The 18,019-nt window shown below is 42.8% G+C and overlaps 3 protein-coding genes across 4 annotated transcripts; 1 reads left to right on the top strand and 2 right to left on the bottom strand.

The window, feature by feature from the left end:
- Positions 1 to 683: 683 nt before the first annotated feature.
- On the bottom strand, positions 684 to 10,141 carry jmjd6 (jumonji domain containing 6, arginine demethylase and lysine hydroxylase). The gene is made up of 6 exons (XM_073494404.1): positions 9,726 to 10,141; positions 7,684 to 8,072; positions 7,053 to 7,339; positions 5,778 to 5,913; positions 4,624 to 4,759; positions 684 to 4,411 (listed from the first exon to the last, which is right to left on the bottom strand). Exons 1-6 carry the CDS (start codon positions 9,852 to 9,854, stop codon positions 4,280 to 4,282), a joined length of 1,209 nt encoding a protein of 402 aa, XP_073350505.1. The 5' UTR covers positions 9,855 to 10,141; the 3' UTR covers positions 684 to 4,279.
- A 205-nt stretch (positions 10,142 to 10,346) lies between these two features.
- Positions 10,347 to 12,445, top strand: LOC141019484 (histone-arginine methyltransferase METTL23-like). Of its 2 annotated transcripts, none has more exons than XM_073494420.1 (5): positions 10,347 to 10,592; positions 11,269 to 11,373; positions 11,466 to 11,703; positions 11,876 to 11,960; positions 12,062 to 12,445. In XM_073494420.1, exons 1-5 carry the CDS (start codon positions 10,491 to 10,493, stop codon positions 12,231 to 12,233), a joined length of 702 nt encoding a protein of 233 aa, XP_073350521.1. In that variant the 5' UTR covers positions 10,347 to 10,490; the 3' UTR covers positions 12,234 to 12,445. The 2 variants fall into 2 exon arrangements, with proteins under 2 accessions (XP_073350521.1, XP_073350522.1); XM_073494421.1 differs by having other exon boundaries at positions 10,548 to 10,627.
- Positions 12,446 to 13,811: 1,366 nt separating this feature from the next.
- On the bottom strand, positions 13,812 to 15,976 carry nupr1b (nuclear protein 1b). The gene is made up of 3 exons (XM_073494433.1): positions 15,280 to 15,976; positions 15,053 to 15,188; positions 13,812 to 14,154 (listed from the first exon to the last, which is right to left on the bottom strand). Exons 1-2 carry the CDS (start codon positions 15,374 to 15,376, stop codon positions 15,061 to 15,063), a joined length of 225 nt encoding a protein of 74 aa, XP_073350534.1. The 5' UTR covers positions 15,377 to 15,976; the 3' UTR covers positions 13,812 to 14,154; positions 15,053 to 15,060.
- Between the last annotated feature and the right edge of the window lie 2,043 nt (positions 15,977 to 18,019).

The raw sequence follows: 18,019 nt of genomic DNA, 5'->3' as shown, positions 1-18,019 counted from the left end.
AGTATATGTATCATTCACTTTTAGTAGAATTTTTGGTACTTAAGTACTTTTAATATCAGATACTGTTACTCGAGTACTGTTCATACGGGTGACTTTCACTGTTAACAAAGTAACATGTTGACATGATATCTTTACTTTTACTGGAGTGACTGTTGGGTTCTTTATTACAGGTCTAATTTAATCCCTGTGAATCTAAAAATCTGCAGTTTTACAACAAGTTTGTTTCAGTTTCAAATCTTATTGAACTGATTTTATTTCTGAAATAAAACAAACAAATTAACCCTTTCATACCTGATTAAATCACATTCTGCTCACGGTTTGTTTTTATGATGAACTCCCCTTTCTTTTAAGAGGCCAGTGTTTGACAGTATAGAGTCATACTTAGATTTACTTTATACTAGATTTTTTTAATATAAAACCAGGATAGCTGGTTGATTAGCAGGTTATCAGGTGACAGAAAGATATCGGGCGACTTCTTTCATAATCGGTTCATAATTTCAGATATTTTTCAAGCAGAAACAACAGAAAAGCTAAATAATCTCAAATATTCAGCTTCTCAAATGAAATAATTTGCTGCTTTTCTTCTTCATATCACAATAAAATAAATATCTTTTGATTTTGAACAAAACGTTTGAAGAGTTCTGCAAAAGTATTTTATAAACAAAAACAATTAGACAAACATGTTGAATCATAGAAAAGATTTTATTGAGCGACAAAAGTTAATTCACCTCATCGGGCTCCTCTTCAGCAACATTTCAACCTGAAGCTGAGCTCAGATCAGTTCAGACGACCTTCGACAGACGGACTGAAGGCACCGTGTGACCGACCTCACAGACCAACACAGTGCCTCCAAACAGACCCAACAGAACCAACAGACCCAACAGAACCACAGCCTCCCTGCAGTCAGTCGCAAACACACCTCCACGTTACTTCTTTATAGGCACTTTAGTCTAAAGCCACACATTTACATCGACTGCACACAGAAACAGCAACGGATGAGTCTGGAGAACGTCACAGCTGATTTCATACCAACAGACGATCCTCAGAAGATTCATCAGCAACTAATCTGATAACGATCCATTTTAAAGTCCTGCTGATGTTTCCAGCTTCTCCAACGTCAACATTTTCTCTCTTTTCTGTTTGTAAACTGAATCTCGTTGAGTTTCGGAAAAAAACAATTCAATTATGTTTTAGATGACAGTTTTCTGATGTTATAAAGAACAATTAGCGGAGGAATAATCAGCAGTAAGGCTGCAGCTAATGACTGTTTTCATTAGCGATTAATCTGCTGAGTATTTTCTACATTAATTGTTTGTAGCAGCAATTTTCTCTCAGTGTTTTTTGTCAGATGAGCTCAAACGTTCCTTCATCGACATCTTTAAAACATCTTCTACTGAACTGATTTAAACTGGATGTCGTTTAACACGATTAATTATGTAAAAGTGTTTTTCAAACAAAACGTTAGAATTCTTTATGTTGTTTATGTTTTCAGGCTTCGTCTCTTTTCTTTCTTTGTTCCAGGAGCTTTGGTCGAGTTTTTGACCACAGAAACTGGATGTTTTAACCGTTTATCAACATTTTTCATGACCTCTCGGTCTCAGCAGGTGATGTTCAGGAGAATTTACCAAATCAATATTACCATTTTGTAATTAACAGAGTGGCTCTGCATCATCCATGAACCTCCTCCAGGGACAAAAGTGCTTCTGGTGGTTTAGTTAGAAATGACCGGTCGTTTTGTTTTTGATATTCAGTTGGTTGAAGAAAAAGTCCCGTTTAAGAAGCTGGAAACATATTTTTGCTGAATTGATCATTAATAAACTGCTGCAGATTAATTTCTTACTTTCTGTTCAATAATCAACAAAGTTTCAGCTCTAATCTTCAGATTAATCAATAATAAAACGTCCCTGTTTGACTCCTCATCCACAGTAAGTCACTGATTAGTAACTCGACTCACTCTGAAGTCTCAGCTGTCCTCTAACGAGCTGCAGGACCTGAAGAAATGCTCATTAACTGCTCAGCTCTTCATCGTCTGGAGCTCCAACTGCAGCAGTGCATTCTGGTCAATGTAGTGCCCCCTACTGTCACAGCACAAAACCAACGAGTCAACATTTAACGAGCCTCCTGCTCCTCAGCAGCGTTCTGTATGGCACCGAGCAGAACATCACAATGACAGAAAGCTCCTGAAACTCCCTCCACCACCTCCTCCACCACCCGAGCACACCAGAGTCGCTTCCTGTAGTTCACACAGTAAAACAGCAGGTAGAGACACGTTTAACTGCTCCGACGCGTCGTTGAATTTCATTAAGGCTGCTGACATCAAGTTCAATCATCAAAGGCAGAAGAGACGACATCACCTCCAACCATCTGAAGGAGGAACCAGCAGACACCAGAGTTACACTGAATCAACCGTGAGGTTTCATTTTGGACCCGAATATAAAAGACACAGGCCTCTAGCTCCACAGCTGCAACAAGACCATGATCTAACAGTAATGAGCTGTGTGACGAGCTCGTTAACAGCTGCTGACATCATGAAGCCCATCAGTTACAGACTGAGATCATCACAAACTAATATTTGCCTCCAGCAGCCGACAGAAATCTGACAAAAACAACCAGAAATAAACATAATGTGTCCAATTAGTAGGAGTTAGTATCTCAATCTGAAGTGGCTCATTGAACCAACTCTGCAAAAATAATGACTTGATATTTTCTCAGTGGAAAATTAAACGCTCTGTCAGTCTTCTAGTGCGTTCGTAAAGACTCCAGATAACAGGCGAGAGGTGTGTGTGTGTGTGTGTGTGTGTGTGTGTGTGTGTGTGTGTGTGTGTGTGTGAGCATGAGCAGTGTGAACCATCAAAAAAGACGTCCTGACAGCTGATTTTTAAGGGTACGGAGAGTCAGAGAGTTCAAAATGGAGGACGTAAAATCTTCTTCACATTAGCATCTGAAATCTCACGTACATTAGGCGTTTATAAAGTGAAGAGCAGTGCATTCTGGGATTCAGTGTACACGCTGTAGACGCAATGTTTTTGTTCCATTGTGCGACTTTAAGAGGTTCATTCTGCAAACAGAGGCAGCATATCACCAGAGTAACTGCTACGACTGTAGCTACTGTTGCAGTTAGCCAGACAACCAGGAGGGAGTGTTGGTGTTTACACTGCTAGCACAGGAGCTATGGGCTGCTGGGAGAAAGAGGTTTTCAGGCACGAGGGTTAGCTGGTTAGCTTGCTACTTCAACACATCGTCAAAACTGTTTCTTCACATTCTGCTGATAATTTGGGTTAATTTTTAAAATGCTTTCAGTTAAAAATTCTCACATATTGATCCTGACGAATACATCGTTCAATAAACTGTCTGAACTGCTGATGATAAGAGAGCTTTTCCTCTCATCATTAAAACTCTTCACATTTAAGAAGCTGAAACAGATTTATTTTGACATAATTGCTTTAAAAATTACTTTAATGATTAATCAAAACTAAACTGCTGCAAATTAATTTTCTGATCGATCAGTCGACTAATGTTTAACCTCTTATCTTCAGATTGATCAAGTTCTGACATTTTATTGAGATGTGTTTCATAACTGTGCGTACACTCGTCTGCTAACAATCCCAGAATGCAATGTTCTGTAGTTCACCTGTCAGTGATGACAGAATGAGCCTGCAGTGAGTAATGATTGGGTGATGTCAGACGCTGCTCATGTCTCTGTTGTGAAGAAGTTTAAACGTCCTCCATTTTGGATTCTCCGTCTGCTCAAAGCTTCAGCTGCACGTTTACACAGATTCACGCCTGTGGAGCTAGAGGCCCAACTCTTCATGACTTTGTTAATTAAAGTTAGTCTGGTTTAAAATCGTTAAGCGTTCAGATATCTGGCTGCTGGTGATCCTCTCCAGATCAAATCGCCGCACCGCTGTCGTGAACCTTTTGGTGCATGTTAAACTACAGAGGATCATGAAGGTGTCTCCACCTTTAACTAAAAATATTACATCACCTACATTTTCCCACCAAACTCGCATGAGAGAGCAGCTCAGAGACTTTTAAAGCCCATCGAGTTCCCAGTATGACGTCACCAGTCTGTTACTGGTCAGTTCATCACTACAGAAGCCACAGGGACAGACAGATTGTTGAAAGCACAGTGGTGGCAGGTCTCCAGCAGATCCTCCTCCTTCATCTACACCTCCATCTTGTCTTTAAGGCGGCCGTCACTCAGGGGTTCAGACATTTACCTAAGCTAGACTAGCAGCGTGAGGAGTCGGGGCGGAGGCGGGCGGAGGCTGGACGGAGGTCACCGTGACGAGCTCCTCTCCTTGCTGACGCAGTCGTCCTGGCTGCTGGTGTCTCCGTTGGCCGTCATGCCGCAGGTGCGTCTCTTCTTCCTGCGGTGAGAGGAGGTGTCGCCCTCGGAGCCCGACTCGGCCTGCAGGGACAGAGAGTACAGACGCTCAGACTGACGGTGTCGCATGTCACATGTTAGCAGCTGCTGCAACCTCAGACATGTGTGACCCCGACACACTGTGGACTATCAACAGTGACTGAAGACAGTATGTTTGAACTTTTAACGAGCCGCTTCTCAGATTATTCTTAGTTAGCTTAGCTTGTGTGTGTGTTTGTGTGTGTTTCAGCACGTACATCAGAGTCGGAGTCGGACGAGCTGGAGGAGGATGATGAAGAGTCACTGGAGCTGTCTGAGGCGATGCCCGTCGACTCCTGAAGGTCCACTTTGTCTGCCAGAGCGGCCAGGTCGGGACGCTCCTGCTTCAGAATCCTGGAACAACAAAAACACACTTTAACTCTCAGTCATGTCCGTCTGAATAAAATGTCTTCTGAGAGACCCGACGGCTGCATTTACAGGATTTATCTGAAACAAGACACTCAAATAAGATCACATGTAAATATGAGGTGGAGACGAGCTCTAACTAATGATTCAGCTCAGCTTAATTTCAAAATAAAAGACATCTGTAATCTACTTATCAAATATTAATATACATAATTTCCCCCACAGGGATCAATAAGGGATCAAAAATATCAGTAAGTAGTAGAAATACTTTGAGACCTTGAAAAATAATGATATTCGATACCTCAGGGAAAAACGGACACATTGGGGGCATAAAATGTCAGATTTTTATTAAAAGGTAAATATAACGAGGCTTCAGGTGTTCTGTGTGTTCAGCAAAACATCATCTAATTTAATTAAGTTCTGGAGGAGGTCGGACTGTGTGACAGAAACACAGTCCATACTGGAGTATCATTACTGTGACATTTTTTTGAAACACTATTTAGTATTGATATTTATCAATATCTCAAAATATGTCAATATTTGAAAGTAGAACTTTCAAAAATGTTAAATGTCAAAACACAAGATCGTTACCAAAATAAAATACAGTCTCAAAGTGGAGACATGATTAAAATCAGGAACTAATCGATCAAAGAAGTCAACTGGATTTTGAATCTGGAGACTCGATGACTTTCAGAAAGGATTCGAGACACATTTTGGTCTGTGCTTTTACTTTGAAAAGATCTTATATAATAAATTAGTTGACTGAGGCCACAGTGTTGAGACCTGTTGTGTTTCTGAAGTGTCACAGTTCACAAGCTGCTGTCACTTCAGCAGAACACCTGTTGTGTAATCAAGTTTACCAGAATACAGAAACATGACTAATAAATCCATTTTTAGCAAAAGCAGCTAATGAAACTGTAACTGAGCAGTTTGAGAAGGTTCAGAGAAGCAGCTGGTGCTTCATTACATAATAAAAACAGACATGGCAGCGGTGTTGAATCCTTACCGGTACCACTTCCTGGAGAGTTTGGGTCGTCCTCGGACTGTTTTGTGCCACACGATGGGGAAGTTGGTCGTGCTGGCAAAGTTCTGAGTGACGGCGATCGTCGTGTCCAGGTTGAGGACGACGTGCCACCAGCCGCCTGCAGACACAGACAGAGTCAGCACTGACATCAGGAAACACTGTCTACAAATTATTATTTAAATCAGGAGGGAGCAGTTGGAGATGACGGCATAGTTGCTGTGTGGTTACTTGTCTTTTTGTGCTAGTGTTAGTTTGTAAGTGTCAAATTATATTGTGAACATAACTAACTGGATAATTAACTTCACTACAGACGAACAGTCACTGAGGAGTTCAGTGTCAGACAGGTGAGGTCTAAATCCTGGGTTTAATCCACCCTCATCACCATCAGCTCTGGTAGCATTAGGCGAATCTGGGTCACACTGGTTTCACTCTGCTGACACAAACTGTCTGAACCTCAAACTCAGGACGCCGCTGAGAGACTGAACACTGTGTTCATAGAAAAGAAACTCTTCTTTACTTTCTTTACAGCCGGACTCATAATTAGAGTTAAGAAAATACATTCAGGAAGCAGCTCCTCATGTTTAGCCAGTTAAAATGACAAAGGGAGCTCAGAGCATCACTAACTGATGTTACTGCAGGAAGAAACCTGATGCAGAACTAAATTATTAAGTTTAAACAGAAGCTCAAACTAAGATGAGTTGAAAAGTCTAAAAGTAAGAAAACACATAAAATGCTGCTGAAATGTGTGGCACTTTGTACTGTGCATTATGAACACTGCACATAAACATGACAACTTACAAGCTTCGCTCCAGTCGAGCGGTTCTGTCTATTCTGACAGCATAACTCGACTGGAAAGGTGTAAAACTCAGTGCAATTATGTGTTTAAATGTGTATATTAACAAAATATTCAAATATTTAACCGACAAGTATTTCTGGTGCCAACTAGTGAAGGGAGAAACTTTTAATCGACTACTCGACGAATCGTGAACAACAAAAAGATCCTCTGTGAGTTAAGAAGTTTCACTCTGTGACACCACTCGACAACCAGTTCTGTACAGTCAGGAAGTCATTTTCAGCTCTTAGTTCAGACGCATTTAATCAACATTCAGGTGAATGTCACTGACCAGACTCTGAGTCAGCAGATAGAGAGTATTAAAGAACTAAAATTAGGAAAAAAACAAATAATTGTTGGTTTGGTTGTTTTCATGAGATTTGTTTACAAGAAGAAAGCTGCAGAATATATATTATTATATGTACCAGGCACAAACACGGTCTCTCCGGGTCTCTGAAGGATCTCCAGCGGCGTGAACTCTGGAGGCCAGTTTGGCTGCTGCGTCCGGGGATAAACCACGTTGAACCAGGTGATAGCCTCGTCCTGCTGGTTGCCTCCCTCCTCTCTGGACACCTTGATCAGCTCTCGGGGGGTGTTGGTGGGGAACAGACACCACCTCTTGTGTCCTTGAACCAGAGCGTTCCAGGCGCTGGTGCCCAGCGGGTCGATGTGGATGCCGGTGCCGGAGCGGGCCGGACCCATCACAAACCACCTGAGAGGAGACGATTTACCAGGTGAGTGACATGAGACTGACAGGTGGCTGTTTTTATTGTCAACATGCAGCTTGTGGATATTCAACTCTTATTCAACCGGCCACTCTTCATTAGTAGTCTGTCGGGTTTTCACACTTTGTTTTTTTCTCATTGGAGGGACTGAATCATCCTTGGATGGCAACAGAATAATCCTGACCCTGATGATAACCTTCTTGGGTTTGATGTAAAGAATGTTTGTCCGCTATGACTGGATTAAAAAAATGTGACTTTCTGTTGCCATCCTGAAAAACAGCAGCTCCACAGAGAAACTTTAATCATCTAAAAAGTGAAACAAAGATCAAACCTGTACGGCGGGCGGCGCTTCTCTCCTGCAAACTGGAACAGGTCATCCCTGAAGAAGAGCGGCACCTGGTAGTCCTCCAGCAGCTTCCGGCGCTTGGCGTGTTCACCGTAGCTGCTGTCAAAGATGTAGAGCGGGCTGTCGTCCCTCGTGGTCTCCAGATACTCCATGTAGTACTTCATCTTCATCTTCACCGAGTAACCATCGTTGTCCTCGCCACATTTGAATTTCTGGTTGCGGTATTTGCGTTTGAGGCGTTCCAGAGTCCATTTTTCCCGAGCGGGCCAGGTCTCCTGGCAGTTGAGCAGGACGACGGGTTTGTAGGGCCGCTCGTAGCGCTGGATGAACTCCTCAGGACTGAGGTGGAGGGTGTCCACACGCTCTACGTTGTCCTGGAACAAAGCGTGTGTCAGTACAGTGTTTCATTCTCAACTGTTCTCAAAGCATTTTTAAGACTCTTCTGTCCACCTGGATCCCAAATTATTCTCCTGTCGCACAAAAAGAGATGTTTAACCCGTTTCTAGCTACCATCTTTGTTTGGATTATAAAATGGAGTCGCAGCTTCAGAACACAGGTGTGAAACCTTCCAACTGTATTTATCTTCCTGTGTTGATCAAACATCAGGACACAGAGCTCAGGGTGAGTATCTGTACAACAGACTCTTGTGTTGAGGAATTCAGGTCAGTGCTGTGATTGACTGCTTGTTCTTCTTTGTTTTAAACACCTCTTTCATAACCTGAGGGCACGCACGCACACGCACGCACGCAAGCACACGCACGCACGCACACGCGCACACACACACACACACACACACACAGTCGCAGAGAGACGCAGAACAACATAACACCACAGCAGCTGCTGTTATTTCTCAACTCACATTGCTAAGAATGAGAACTTGTCTCTAAATAACTCTGCCGTTCTCCATTTTGTTTACTGCAACAGCAGAATGGTCCGACAGGCTGCTGACGGTGAGCAGTGCAGCCCTGCAGCCCTGCAGCTCAGTCAGACCGGCGCTCCTCACAGGAGACGCTCACAGTCGTACAAGTACAGAACTAAATTAGACAAATCAGGTATGTAGGCCATCAGTTGGGTTCTTGTACTAAAGACTAACATTTGATGATCTCTACCTGATTTAGCTCATTCAGATACTCTCCTGAAAACATACTCACATTGAATACTTATTAACCTATACTTCTAGTTAAACTTTAGCCTACAAAATACAACATTTACCAAGTGAATATACGGTTTTCACGTTATTTCATTAAAACTGGTTGCACCACGCAAACTAGTAGTAAACATTAGTAGTAACTTCACATTTACATCCAGTGACTGACAGATGTGGTGCAGACACCCCAAAATCTGAACTGTCATGTGCAATGCATTACAACTGCATTAAGGTGAATTTACAGGTTGGGTTTATGCACGAAAAATATGATAATTACTTTTGCTTGTTTTATTGTGTTAATGAATACTGTGTCTTCTCCATCTCTGCCTGATAAACACAATCTTTCTTAGAATATAAAATACTTTTATTTCCAAGTATTTTGCAAAGCACACAGGCAGCACATGAGGCTTCACAGGCCTTTAGGGTAACAGTATTTTACCATATTTATAACATTAGTATAATACTTTTAAGATATACATTTATTACAAAACTACATTTCTACTATTTAAATGTTAATTATATGGGGATACATTGCACAGTATATTCGTGCAGTGTTCAGTTACATGAAGAACAGATGTTGGATCAGATAAATGTCCATAAATATAAATATGCAGACATATATGTGTTCATACATGGCCAGATATCACTTCAGCACATCTCACATGACGGTATCAGCTGTAAAAAATCAAATATGTGATAAAATAAGAGAAAAGTTGTCAGGACCTGATATTAAAGCCATCATGACTCAGACATTGACCGGTGAGATGATTTGGTGAAACACCGGCTCGGCAGGTCGGTGTCTACGTGACAAACTGCACTCCTACTGAGCGCTGCGGCTAGCTAATGTTAGCTTAGCTTACAGTGCTACATTGACAGTTACCTTCACGGTGATGTGCGACAGGTCGAAAGTCTCATGATAGCCGTGTTTTATCCAGTCTAATGAATCCTTCAGTTCGGGCCTGGCGCTCCGTTTCGCCTCTTTAATCCTCTTCTTACTCTTATGGTTCATTCCTCCTCCCGGTGGCTTTAAAGAGAAAACGTGTTACCGCTGCTCAGCTAGCTATCGAGCTAACCTGGGGCTACCACAGAAACACATCCACTAGCCTGCACTGACACCCGGCTAGCTGCGCTGTTCCGACAGTCTCACCTTATATATTTGGTTAGACAACAACACCACACATCGTTTATGTGTTAAACACGTCCTCAGATCTTTACCAACAAATGTAAGAACACTTTTAAAACCTGGCTGCTCGATACAGTTTCATAAACAGCTGACAGAAAAGCTTGCTAGCTGGCTAGCAGGAGACACAATGCTTAGGCAACGGGTCGGCGTCACAGAGCGCCCGCCCCTGTAGAAGGAATAGAAAGCTCATTGGCTACAGCCTCCGCCAAAGCGAAACGTTTATTGGATGTGATGTCGAACAAGCCTTCCCGCCAGGCGTTTACGTCGATTTGATTGGCTGTTATAATGTCCTTCTTGTGTTTCGGTCGATGGCGGAAATATACACATGCGTGGCTGCTAGCGTTAGATTTCAACATAAATAACATTAAAACTGGTTAATAGTAAATTCTAATGGCAATACAGATATCCAGAATAATAGCTGGTGATGTGGTAAAGTAATGTGATACAGTAGTAGCCGGCACAATGGACGACAGTGGAGCTGAAACACCTAGCATAGCATACAAAGTGTTCAGGTTTGAAGAAAGCAGGAACAGCACAGAGGAGCTTCACCTGTCCATACCTGAGGTGTGTCTGCGTCCCGAGTCCTCACTGCGCTCAAGGTGCATCAGCTTTTAACTCGTGTAAAACTGACTTCAACTTATGATGTGAACTAGCGGTTGTTTCGGTGCTGTGGTGTGTTCAAACTGCGAACACTTGGAAAAAAAGCCAATTTAAGATAAATATGTTTAAATAAATAATATTCACCTGTTGAAATGAAAGTAACGAGACTGGATACGATGCGTTTGGGTCCTGACCTCGATTCGGCACAATCCAGTTCACACAAACGTTGATTTAAACAAAATCTGAATTTAGAAAGCTGGCATTGCCTTAATCTTTAACCTGTTTATGGTTAATTTAAATTAATGAGGTAATTTATGGAAGTGGTTTGTACCTGCTAAACAAGGAACAGATTAATACGATATGTGAGACTCCTGTCTTTAATTCGGCAAACATTCAGAACATAAAGGTGAATTTGTTTAAATACAGTTTGGACTAATATACCTGCTTCCCTCTGCTCGTCCCCCCGGCTGACCATGTTAAAATCAATAACAAACTGCATGATGGGCGATATCACAAGACACTAACTATTCATACACCGTCTAATGTCTTGAATCAGGCTTGTTCATTTGTATCATGGTATGCAACACACCCTTTATGTTCTGTTATAATTTCTCTTCATAACACTGATCTACACTCTCAGGTTCTGGATCCACAGTATGGGATGTATGTGTGGCCCTGTGCTGTGGTGCTGGCCCAGTATCTCTGGACACGCAGAGAGGAGCTGAGAGACAAGACCGTGCTGGAGGTGAAGAAGAAGAAGAAGAAGCACATTTCACCTCTTGATAAACGTGTCCTGTCAGAGAATTGTGGACATTCCTCTCTGTTGTGTCTCTGCAGCTCGGTGCAGGTGTGAGTCTGCCAGGTGTGGTGGCTGCGAGGTGCGGCGCGAAGGTGATCCTGTCAGACAGCACCAACAATCCTCTGTGTCTGGAGAACTGCAGGCGCAGCTGTGAGGCGAACGGCCTCCATGATGTGGACGTGTTGGGTCTCACCTGGGGGGAAATCTCACCTGATCTCGTTCTGCTTCCTAAACTGGACGTCATCCTGGGATCAGATGTTTTCTACGAGCCGCAAGGTTTGTTCCTACAGAGAAACACAACGGTATGAACAATACGTGGCCGAAAGTATGTGGACGCCACATTGCATTCTTATTTATTCAAATTTGACTTTTTGACAAAGTGTCCACATACTTTAGGCCATGTTGTATGAATCTAAAAACTGAGTTAAACATGTGTAACCTGTTTCAGATTTTGAAGACGTCCTCGTCACTGTTGCTTTTCTTCTAAGAAAGAACCCCAGAGCTCAGTTCTGGACCACGTACCAGGAGAGAAGGTCCAGTACACCTGAACGATGTCACACTTTATAACTCTTCTCTTTAAATGCAGTGAACCAGTGTGGGTTTAACCCTCCTCTTCCTCCTCTGTGTGTTTCAGTGCTGACTGGTCGATCGAAGCTTTGCTCCACAGGTGGAAGCTGAACTGCGTCGAAGTTCGTCTGGAAACCTTTGATGCAGATAAACCTGAGCTGGCTGGATCGACTCTACCAGGCAGCCACAGCATCTACATGATGATCATCACGCTGAAGACAGGAGACGATGGACGGTGACAGATTATTGTCTAATGTCTCCCAGAGGAACAACGTGTGTCACACTCTGGGAAAAATATTTTAACATTTGGGACTAGTTACAAAAATCACTAAAACTGATGTCAGAAGGTGGAGAAAGTATTTTTTTATGTGTTTGCAGAGAAACAAACATTAAACATGGAGAGTTTTGAAGAAAGTCACATTTTACATGTTTAATAAAAATGTGAACTGTATCCTGATGTGTTTTCAGTCTTTTAGGACCTTTTAGGATACAGCTTTAAGAATGGTATCTTAGCTTTTTTCTTTGAGTCTCTTTCTTAATATTTCTAACTACTTTTAACTTATTTTAATGTTGATTTTATCCTGTTTTCTTTTTATCTTCTAGCTCCAGTGTTTTCCTCACGGGGGGCCCTCCACGCTGGGAGTAGTGTGGTCCGCCTGTGGGGGTGCTGCCCTGGGGGCTGTCCTGGCCCGGATGGATGGGGTGGCACTGCACCACGGCCACCTCCACAGCCTGGTGTGGGCTCCGCCGTCTGTCCTGGTTGGGTGGTTCCTGTGGCCACGGATCTACATGACTTCCTGGCGTGGATGGCTCCCCAACGATGCTTTCCTCACCTGGATCCTCAGTGCCCAGCCATATCATATCATATCTTAACGAGTGTATGTTTGCGGCTGTGTGTGCATGCCTACGTGAGTGATGTTGTGTTGAAGCCTGACAGTGAGTGTTAGACGGCTCCGGCTCACTGACTGTTTCTTTAAAGCATCTTAAGGCTGAGAAGTTGAAAAAATCCATCGTTAGCTTCAGAAGTGTTTCCAGAAGTATCGTAACTAAAGACAACGATATAAACGACTATATTATAGATATTATTACTATTACAGGATGATGAGAGCGTCTCTGAAACTGCAGGAGGAAACAAAAACTATAAGCTACATGATATATTGAGGTTTTTCTGGCTGAAACGTTCCTGATGGGATATTTTCAGGCTCAATATCTTCTTATTTTATTTTATACTGTCGGTGGTTTGTCACATTTATATACATCAGGATCACATTAACAGATGAGCAGTTCACCTCCACTGCTCCTCCAGAGATGAAGTGTTTCTTCTAACCAGCAGAGGACAGCACCTCCTTAAATTACTGCACTTTCAGAGCAGTCGTCAGCTCAGGTGACCAGAAAGTAACTGAGTACATTTACTCAAGTGTACTTGTACTTTGTGAGCATTTGTGTCTTAATACATTATTTTTTACTGCCTTACATTTCTCTTGTCAATTACTGGATATGTATTTTCTTTCTAACATCTTCAGACCTCTAAAATAAATAACAGTCCACCAGTAATGGAACAAAGCTTCATGTTTAAGCGTCCAGAAGTCAGAAATATAAACCCTGATTCTCTAAATCAGATACTGGAGCAGTTTTTGTTGCCAGTATTTTAGCTTTGACTCAGACTGAATGGTTGTTTTTACATTTTAAATCAGGAATTATCTGATCGGCGATTCAGTCTAAGTTATAAAGACTCTGCTCACCTCAAAACATTTGATATGAACCAAAACAGTAAAAATGTTACTGAACATCTTGTGAGAGGAAAACAGACCACAGAGTCATTTAAAAGAGTTTTAATAGTAAAAATAGTTTTAAAAATCCATCATAAACTTGTCACCACATCAAAAATCACCCGTCTCCCACCACCACAATCACATGTGCACCATCCCGGTCTGAGCAGGGAGGCAGGTACACGCCACCACAGGTGAGTGCTCTTCAACACCAACAGGTGGAGGAGCCTCGGCGAGCTGCTGTCAGCAGGTGGCTGCTGCAGCTGCGGGCTCCTCTTCTCGCCCAGGTGAAACCTCGCCCATCGGAGCTCAGGACGCTCCTGCCGTCTGTAGTCTCTTCTGTCGCCAAGGAGGCCGTGGTCGGTTTCCAGGATAAGCCGTCCGAGTCGCCCTGGGTTAGAAAAAAAAAAAAAAAGAAGTCTGGTTATGGTTCAGTAAAACACCCTCATGGTGCAACTTCTCCAATATGCCCATCAACACATTTTAAAGTTCCACATTCCAAATCTCATTTGGAAATTGGTCAATTTAAAGTAAAAAGTGATGTGTGAAAGTGCAGCGCAGGTAAACTGAGTCAGCAGCTTCACTGATCACCAGTCAGACAGTCTCACATGTTCAGCACCTGGTGAACAAAGAGTTAACGTCTTTCAGAGCTGGGCTGCAGCCGCTCACAGCCCAGACACAGGGCAGTTTATGGAAAAGTGCTGTGGTGACACTGAAGTCTGTTTAACAACACATGGGAACATTCAAAAGTTCCATGTGCCAAATATCATTTAAAAATTCTCCAATTTAAGGTATTCAACAATATGTGAAGTCACAGAGAATATAAAATGATTAAATAACTTCATCAGTAACAAGAACAATAGTCAATGTGAAATTCGGCGCAGTGTTACTGAGACAAACAGAGTTAACTTCTGTTTGAGGCCTGTTGGCAGCAACCGCTTGTTGTGAATCCTGGAGCGCTGTGGAGGATGGGCAGCGGAAGGAGACCTCCACTGAGACAGTTTGTCATCATTAAGAATCAAAACACTTGTGTTGCTCTTAAATTTATCCAACCAACGTTTTTTCAAATGTCATACACCAAACTTCATTAAGAAATCCGCCAATTTTAAGTATCTGCCCCGTTCTGAAAGTACGACGCGCACAGATTTTCCAATTTTAAGAATTAACCGAGTCTGTTTAAAAACTGAACCGCTCACATGATTCAGCACCTTCACAGGCCACAACTACAACACACGCTCTTTCACTCGGCTCAGGTTTGACACAGGTTTCGGGACCAGAACCAGACTCACCTCAGAATTCACTCCTTGGCTTTCTTCTCGCTGTTTTGCAGTTTCTCCACTATTTTGCGCTCGTGTCCGGACGGGTTGGGTCTGTTGGTGTTCTCACTGGCCTCCTTCTTTGTCCTGCCTTTCCGGGCCGAGCCCTCTGACCACAGACAACAACACTTACACTTTAATCCTGACAAAGCAACTCGTCTCAGGTGAGTTTGAAAGCGTGAAGAGTGACGTCATCTCACCTGCATATTTATCTGTCAGGTTGTAATATTCGTACTGGTCGTAGTATTCGTCTTCAAAGCTGGTGGGCTTCAAGTTCTTCACGTCGACGTGACTCATGACTTCCTCTGAGATCCGCTGCTGAAAGTGAAGTTTGTCAAGTTTCAGAAAAACAACAGAAACAGTGAAAATGTGAAGCTGCAGCGTTTCAACTCCGAGGAAGGAAAACACGATGTTTGCCAGAGTTTACTGAGGCTTTTATAACGGGACACGCTCCTCCTCCAGGTGGGCAGACAGACAGGCAGAGAGACAGGCAGGCAGACAGGGAGGCAGGCAGGGAGGCAGGCAGAGAGAGAGAGGCAGGCAGACAGGCAGGCAGACAGGCAGGCAGACAGGCAGGCAGAGAGAGAGAGGCAGGCAGGCAGAGAGAGAGAGAGGCAGGCAGACAGGCAGAGAGAGAGAGGCAGACAGACAGGCAGACAGACAGACAGGCAGGCAGACAGACAGACAGGCAGACAGACAGAGAGAGAGAGAGGCAGACAGACAGGCAGACAGACAGACAGACAGACAGGCAGGCAGACAGACAGACAGGCAGACAGACAGACAGACAGGCAGGCAGACAGGCAGACAGACAGACAGACAGGCAGGCAGACAGACAGACAGAGACAGAGAGAGAGGCAGACAGACAGGCAGACAGACAGGCAGACAGGCAGACAGAGAAAGAGGCAGACAAACAGACAGGAGAGGCAGAGAGACAGGCAGACAGACAGACACTCCTCCCTCAGCTCTCCTCTTTCAGCTGCAGAAATGTTGCATCATTCAACATAACAGTGTCATTGAAGTGTCCACTGTTACTGAAGGAGTCTGCTCAATGGTGGAAAGTAACTAACTACATTTACTCGAGTACTGCAAGCTACTTAAGTACAAAATTGAGGTACATTTACTTAAATATGTGACATTTATGCCAATTTCTTCTTCTCCGCTACATCTCAAAGGAACCTGTTGGACTTTTCTCTTCACTGCGTTTACCTGACAGCTTCAGTTACTAGTTACTTTACAGATGATTTTATACAGACTCTGAAAATATAATAAATTAATTATAAATAAAAGATTATGTGGAGAAATTCACAAGCTCCTCCTTCACATCCAGTGTTGTAAAAAAAAAATACTCTATTTACTATTTTGGTAAAAGTGAAAGTAACTCACATGAATAGTACTCGAGTAAAAGTCTTAAAGTATCTGATATTAAATGTACAAGTAAAGTTACTCTGGGTCATCAACAGATCTGATAATTTATTTATTTATTTTGGGTTATTGAATCAGTGTTTTCATCCAATTACCAATAAAATATAAACTGCTTCTTCAGCTCTGATGCAGCATGTAGTCTGTAAAGTAACTAGTAACTAAAGTTAGTCAAATAAATGTAGTGGAGTGGAAGTATAAAGTAGCAGAAAATACTCAAGTAAAGTACAAGCACATCAAAATTGTGCAGTACTTGAGTAAATGTACTTAGTTACATTCCATCACTGTAATCATCTAATGACCCGATAAAACAGAACAACAGTCACATCGGAGATATTTATACTTAAACTACATTTAACTGATTATACTTACATACTTTTAATTAAGATACTGAGTATTTTCACAGTGTGGTGTCAATACTGTTACTGTGGTAAGTAATCTGAATACTTTCTCCAGCACACAGGTGCATCCCTGTATTTACAGTCTGTGTAATGATGCAGCACACGACCTCCAGCTTCATGTGAGCAGAACATCAGACCTACTTTATTTTCTTTATCAGCAGCTGAACGTTTCACACAACCCTGACCTACCTGTGTGTGTGTGTGTGTGTGTGTGTGTGTGTGTGTGTGTGTGTGTGTGTGTGTGTGTGGAACACCTCCATGTCAAACTAACTTTGGACTGAACCTGTCAGATAACTTATATCTTTAGCTTCCTGTGTCAGTTGATCGCACGTGAGGAGCTGACGGGCTGAACTCCACATCTCATCTCATCTCATCTCATTATCTGCCGCTTTTCCCGTGAGGGTCGCGGGGATGTTACCGCCTCATCCCCCTTTCAGGGGGGTTGCGGGGGTTACTGGGGCCAATCCCAGTCACTCTATGGGCGAAGGCCAGGGTACACCACAGGGCCCTTTCTGATGGCAGTGCCACTTAAGGTGCCATCTGCACATCAGGAGCAATTTTGGGGTTCAGTATCTTGCTCAAGGATACTTCGACATGTAGCTCAGTTCCGCCCAGGGGATTCGAACCAGCGACCTTCTGATCGCTAGTTACCTGCTCTACCCACTGAGCAGCCCCCTGAACTCCACACGTGACAATAAATAACTGAGTCGTTCACACTTTCCATTGTTAAATCAGAAATAATATGTGTTTTTGAACATTTTGTGAGCAACAAGAACATTTAACAGAAACGTGTAAAGTAATCTCCCTCCGTATGTCCGAACACTGTACGGAAGAGGACGAGGGTCACAAAATAACACAATAAATAAAATGGAGTTCTGACTTTACACCCAAAATTATCACTCAGAATTCTGAGATTAAAGTCAGAAATGTGACAAAAAGTCAGAACAGTGACCCTCATCCTCCCTCATCACCGGAGGTTTGGCTTCAGAAGAAGAAGAAGAAAAGTATCACTGAATACTCATGTGGTTTATTTGTCCTGACAGACTGAAGTCACCTCCTCAGTTACTCTGAGAGACAGCTGTCAACACAAACACTGTTTCCATGACAGCAGAGGGAACAA

Source organism: Pagrus major, chromosome 23 (genome assembly GCF_040436345.1).
Source record: "Pagrus major chromosome 23, Pma_NU_1.0".
NCBI lineage: Eukaryota > Metazoa > Chordata > Actinopteri > Spariformes > Sparidae > Pagrus > Pagrus major.
This window is presented reverse-complemented; position numbering and strand designations above follow the sequence as displayed.

Coding starts and splice junctions, on each gene's coding strand:
- jmjd6 (XM_073494404.1), bottom strand. CDS start 9,854: ATGAACCATAAGAGTAAGAAGAGGATTAAAGAGGCGAAACGGAGCGCC. Junction 8,073..9,725: donor TGTCGCACATCACCGTGAAG/GTAACTGTCAAT, acceptor GCTTTGTTCCAG/GACAACGTAGAGCGTGTGGA. Junction 4,760..5,777: donor CTCTCCAGGAAGTGGTACCG/GTAAGGATTCAA, acceptor TTGTTGTTCCAG/GATTCTGAAGCAGGAGCGTC.
- LOC141019484 (XM_073494420.1), top strand. CDS start 10,491: ATGGACGACAGTGGAGCTGAAACACCTAGCATAGCATACAAAGTGTTC. Junction 10,593..11,268: donor TTCACCTGTCCATACCTGAG/GTGTGTCTGCGT, acceptor CTACACTCTCAG/GTTCTGGATCCACAGTATGG. Junction 11,374..11,465: donor GAGACAAGACCGTGCTGGAG/GTGAAGAAGAAG, acceptor GTGTCTCTGCAG/CTCGGTGCAGGTGTGAGTCT.
- nupr1b (XM_073494433.1), bottom strand. CDS start 15,376: ATGAGTCACGTCGACGTGAAGAACTTGAAGCCCACCAGCTTTGAAGAC. Junction 15,189..15,279: donor CCTGACAGATAAATATGCAG/GTGAGATGACGT, acceptor GTCTGTGGTCAG/AGGGCTCGGCCCGGAAAGGC.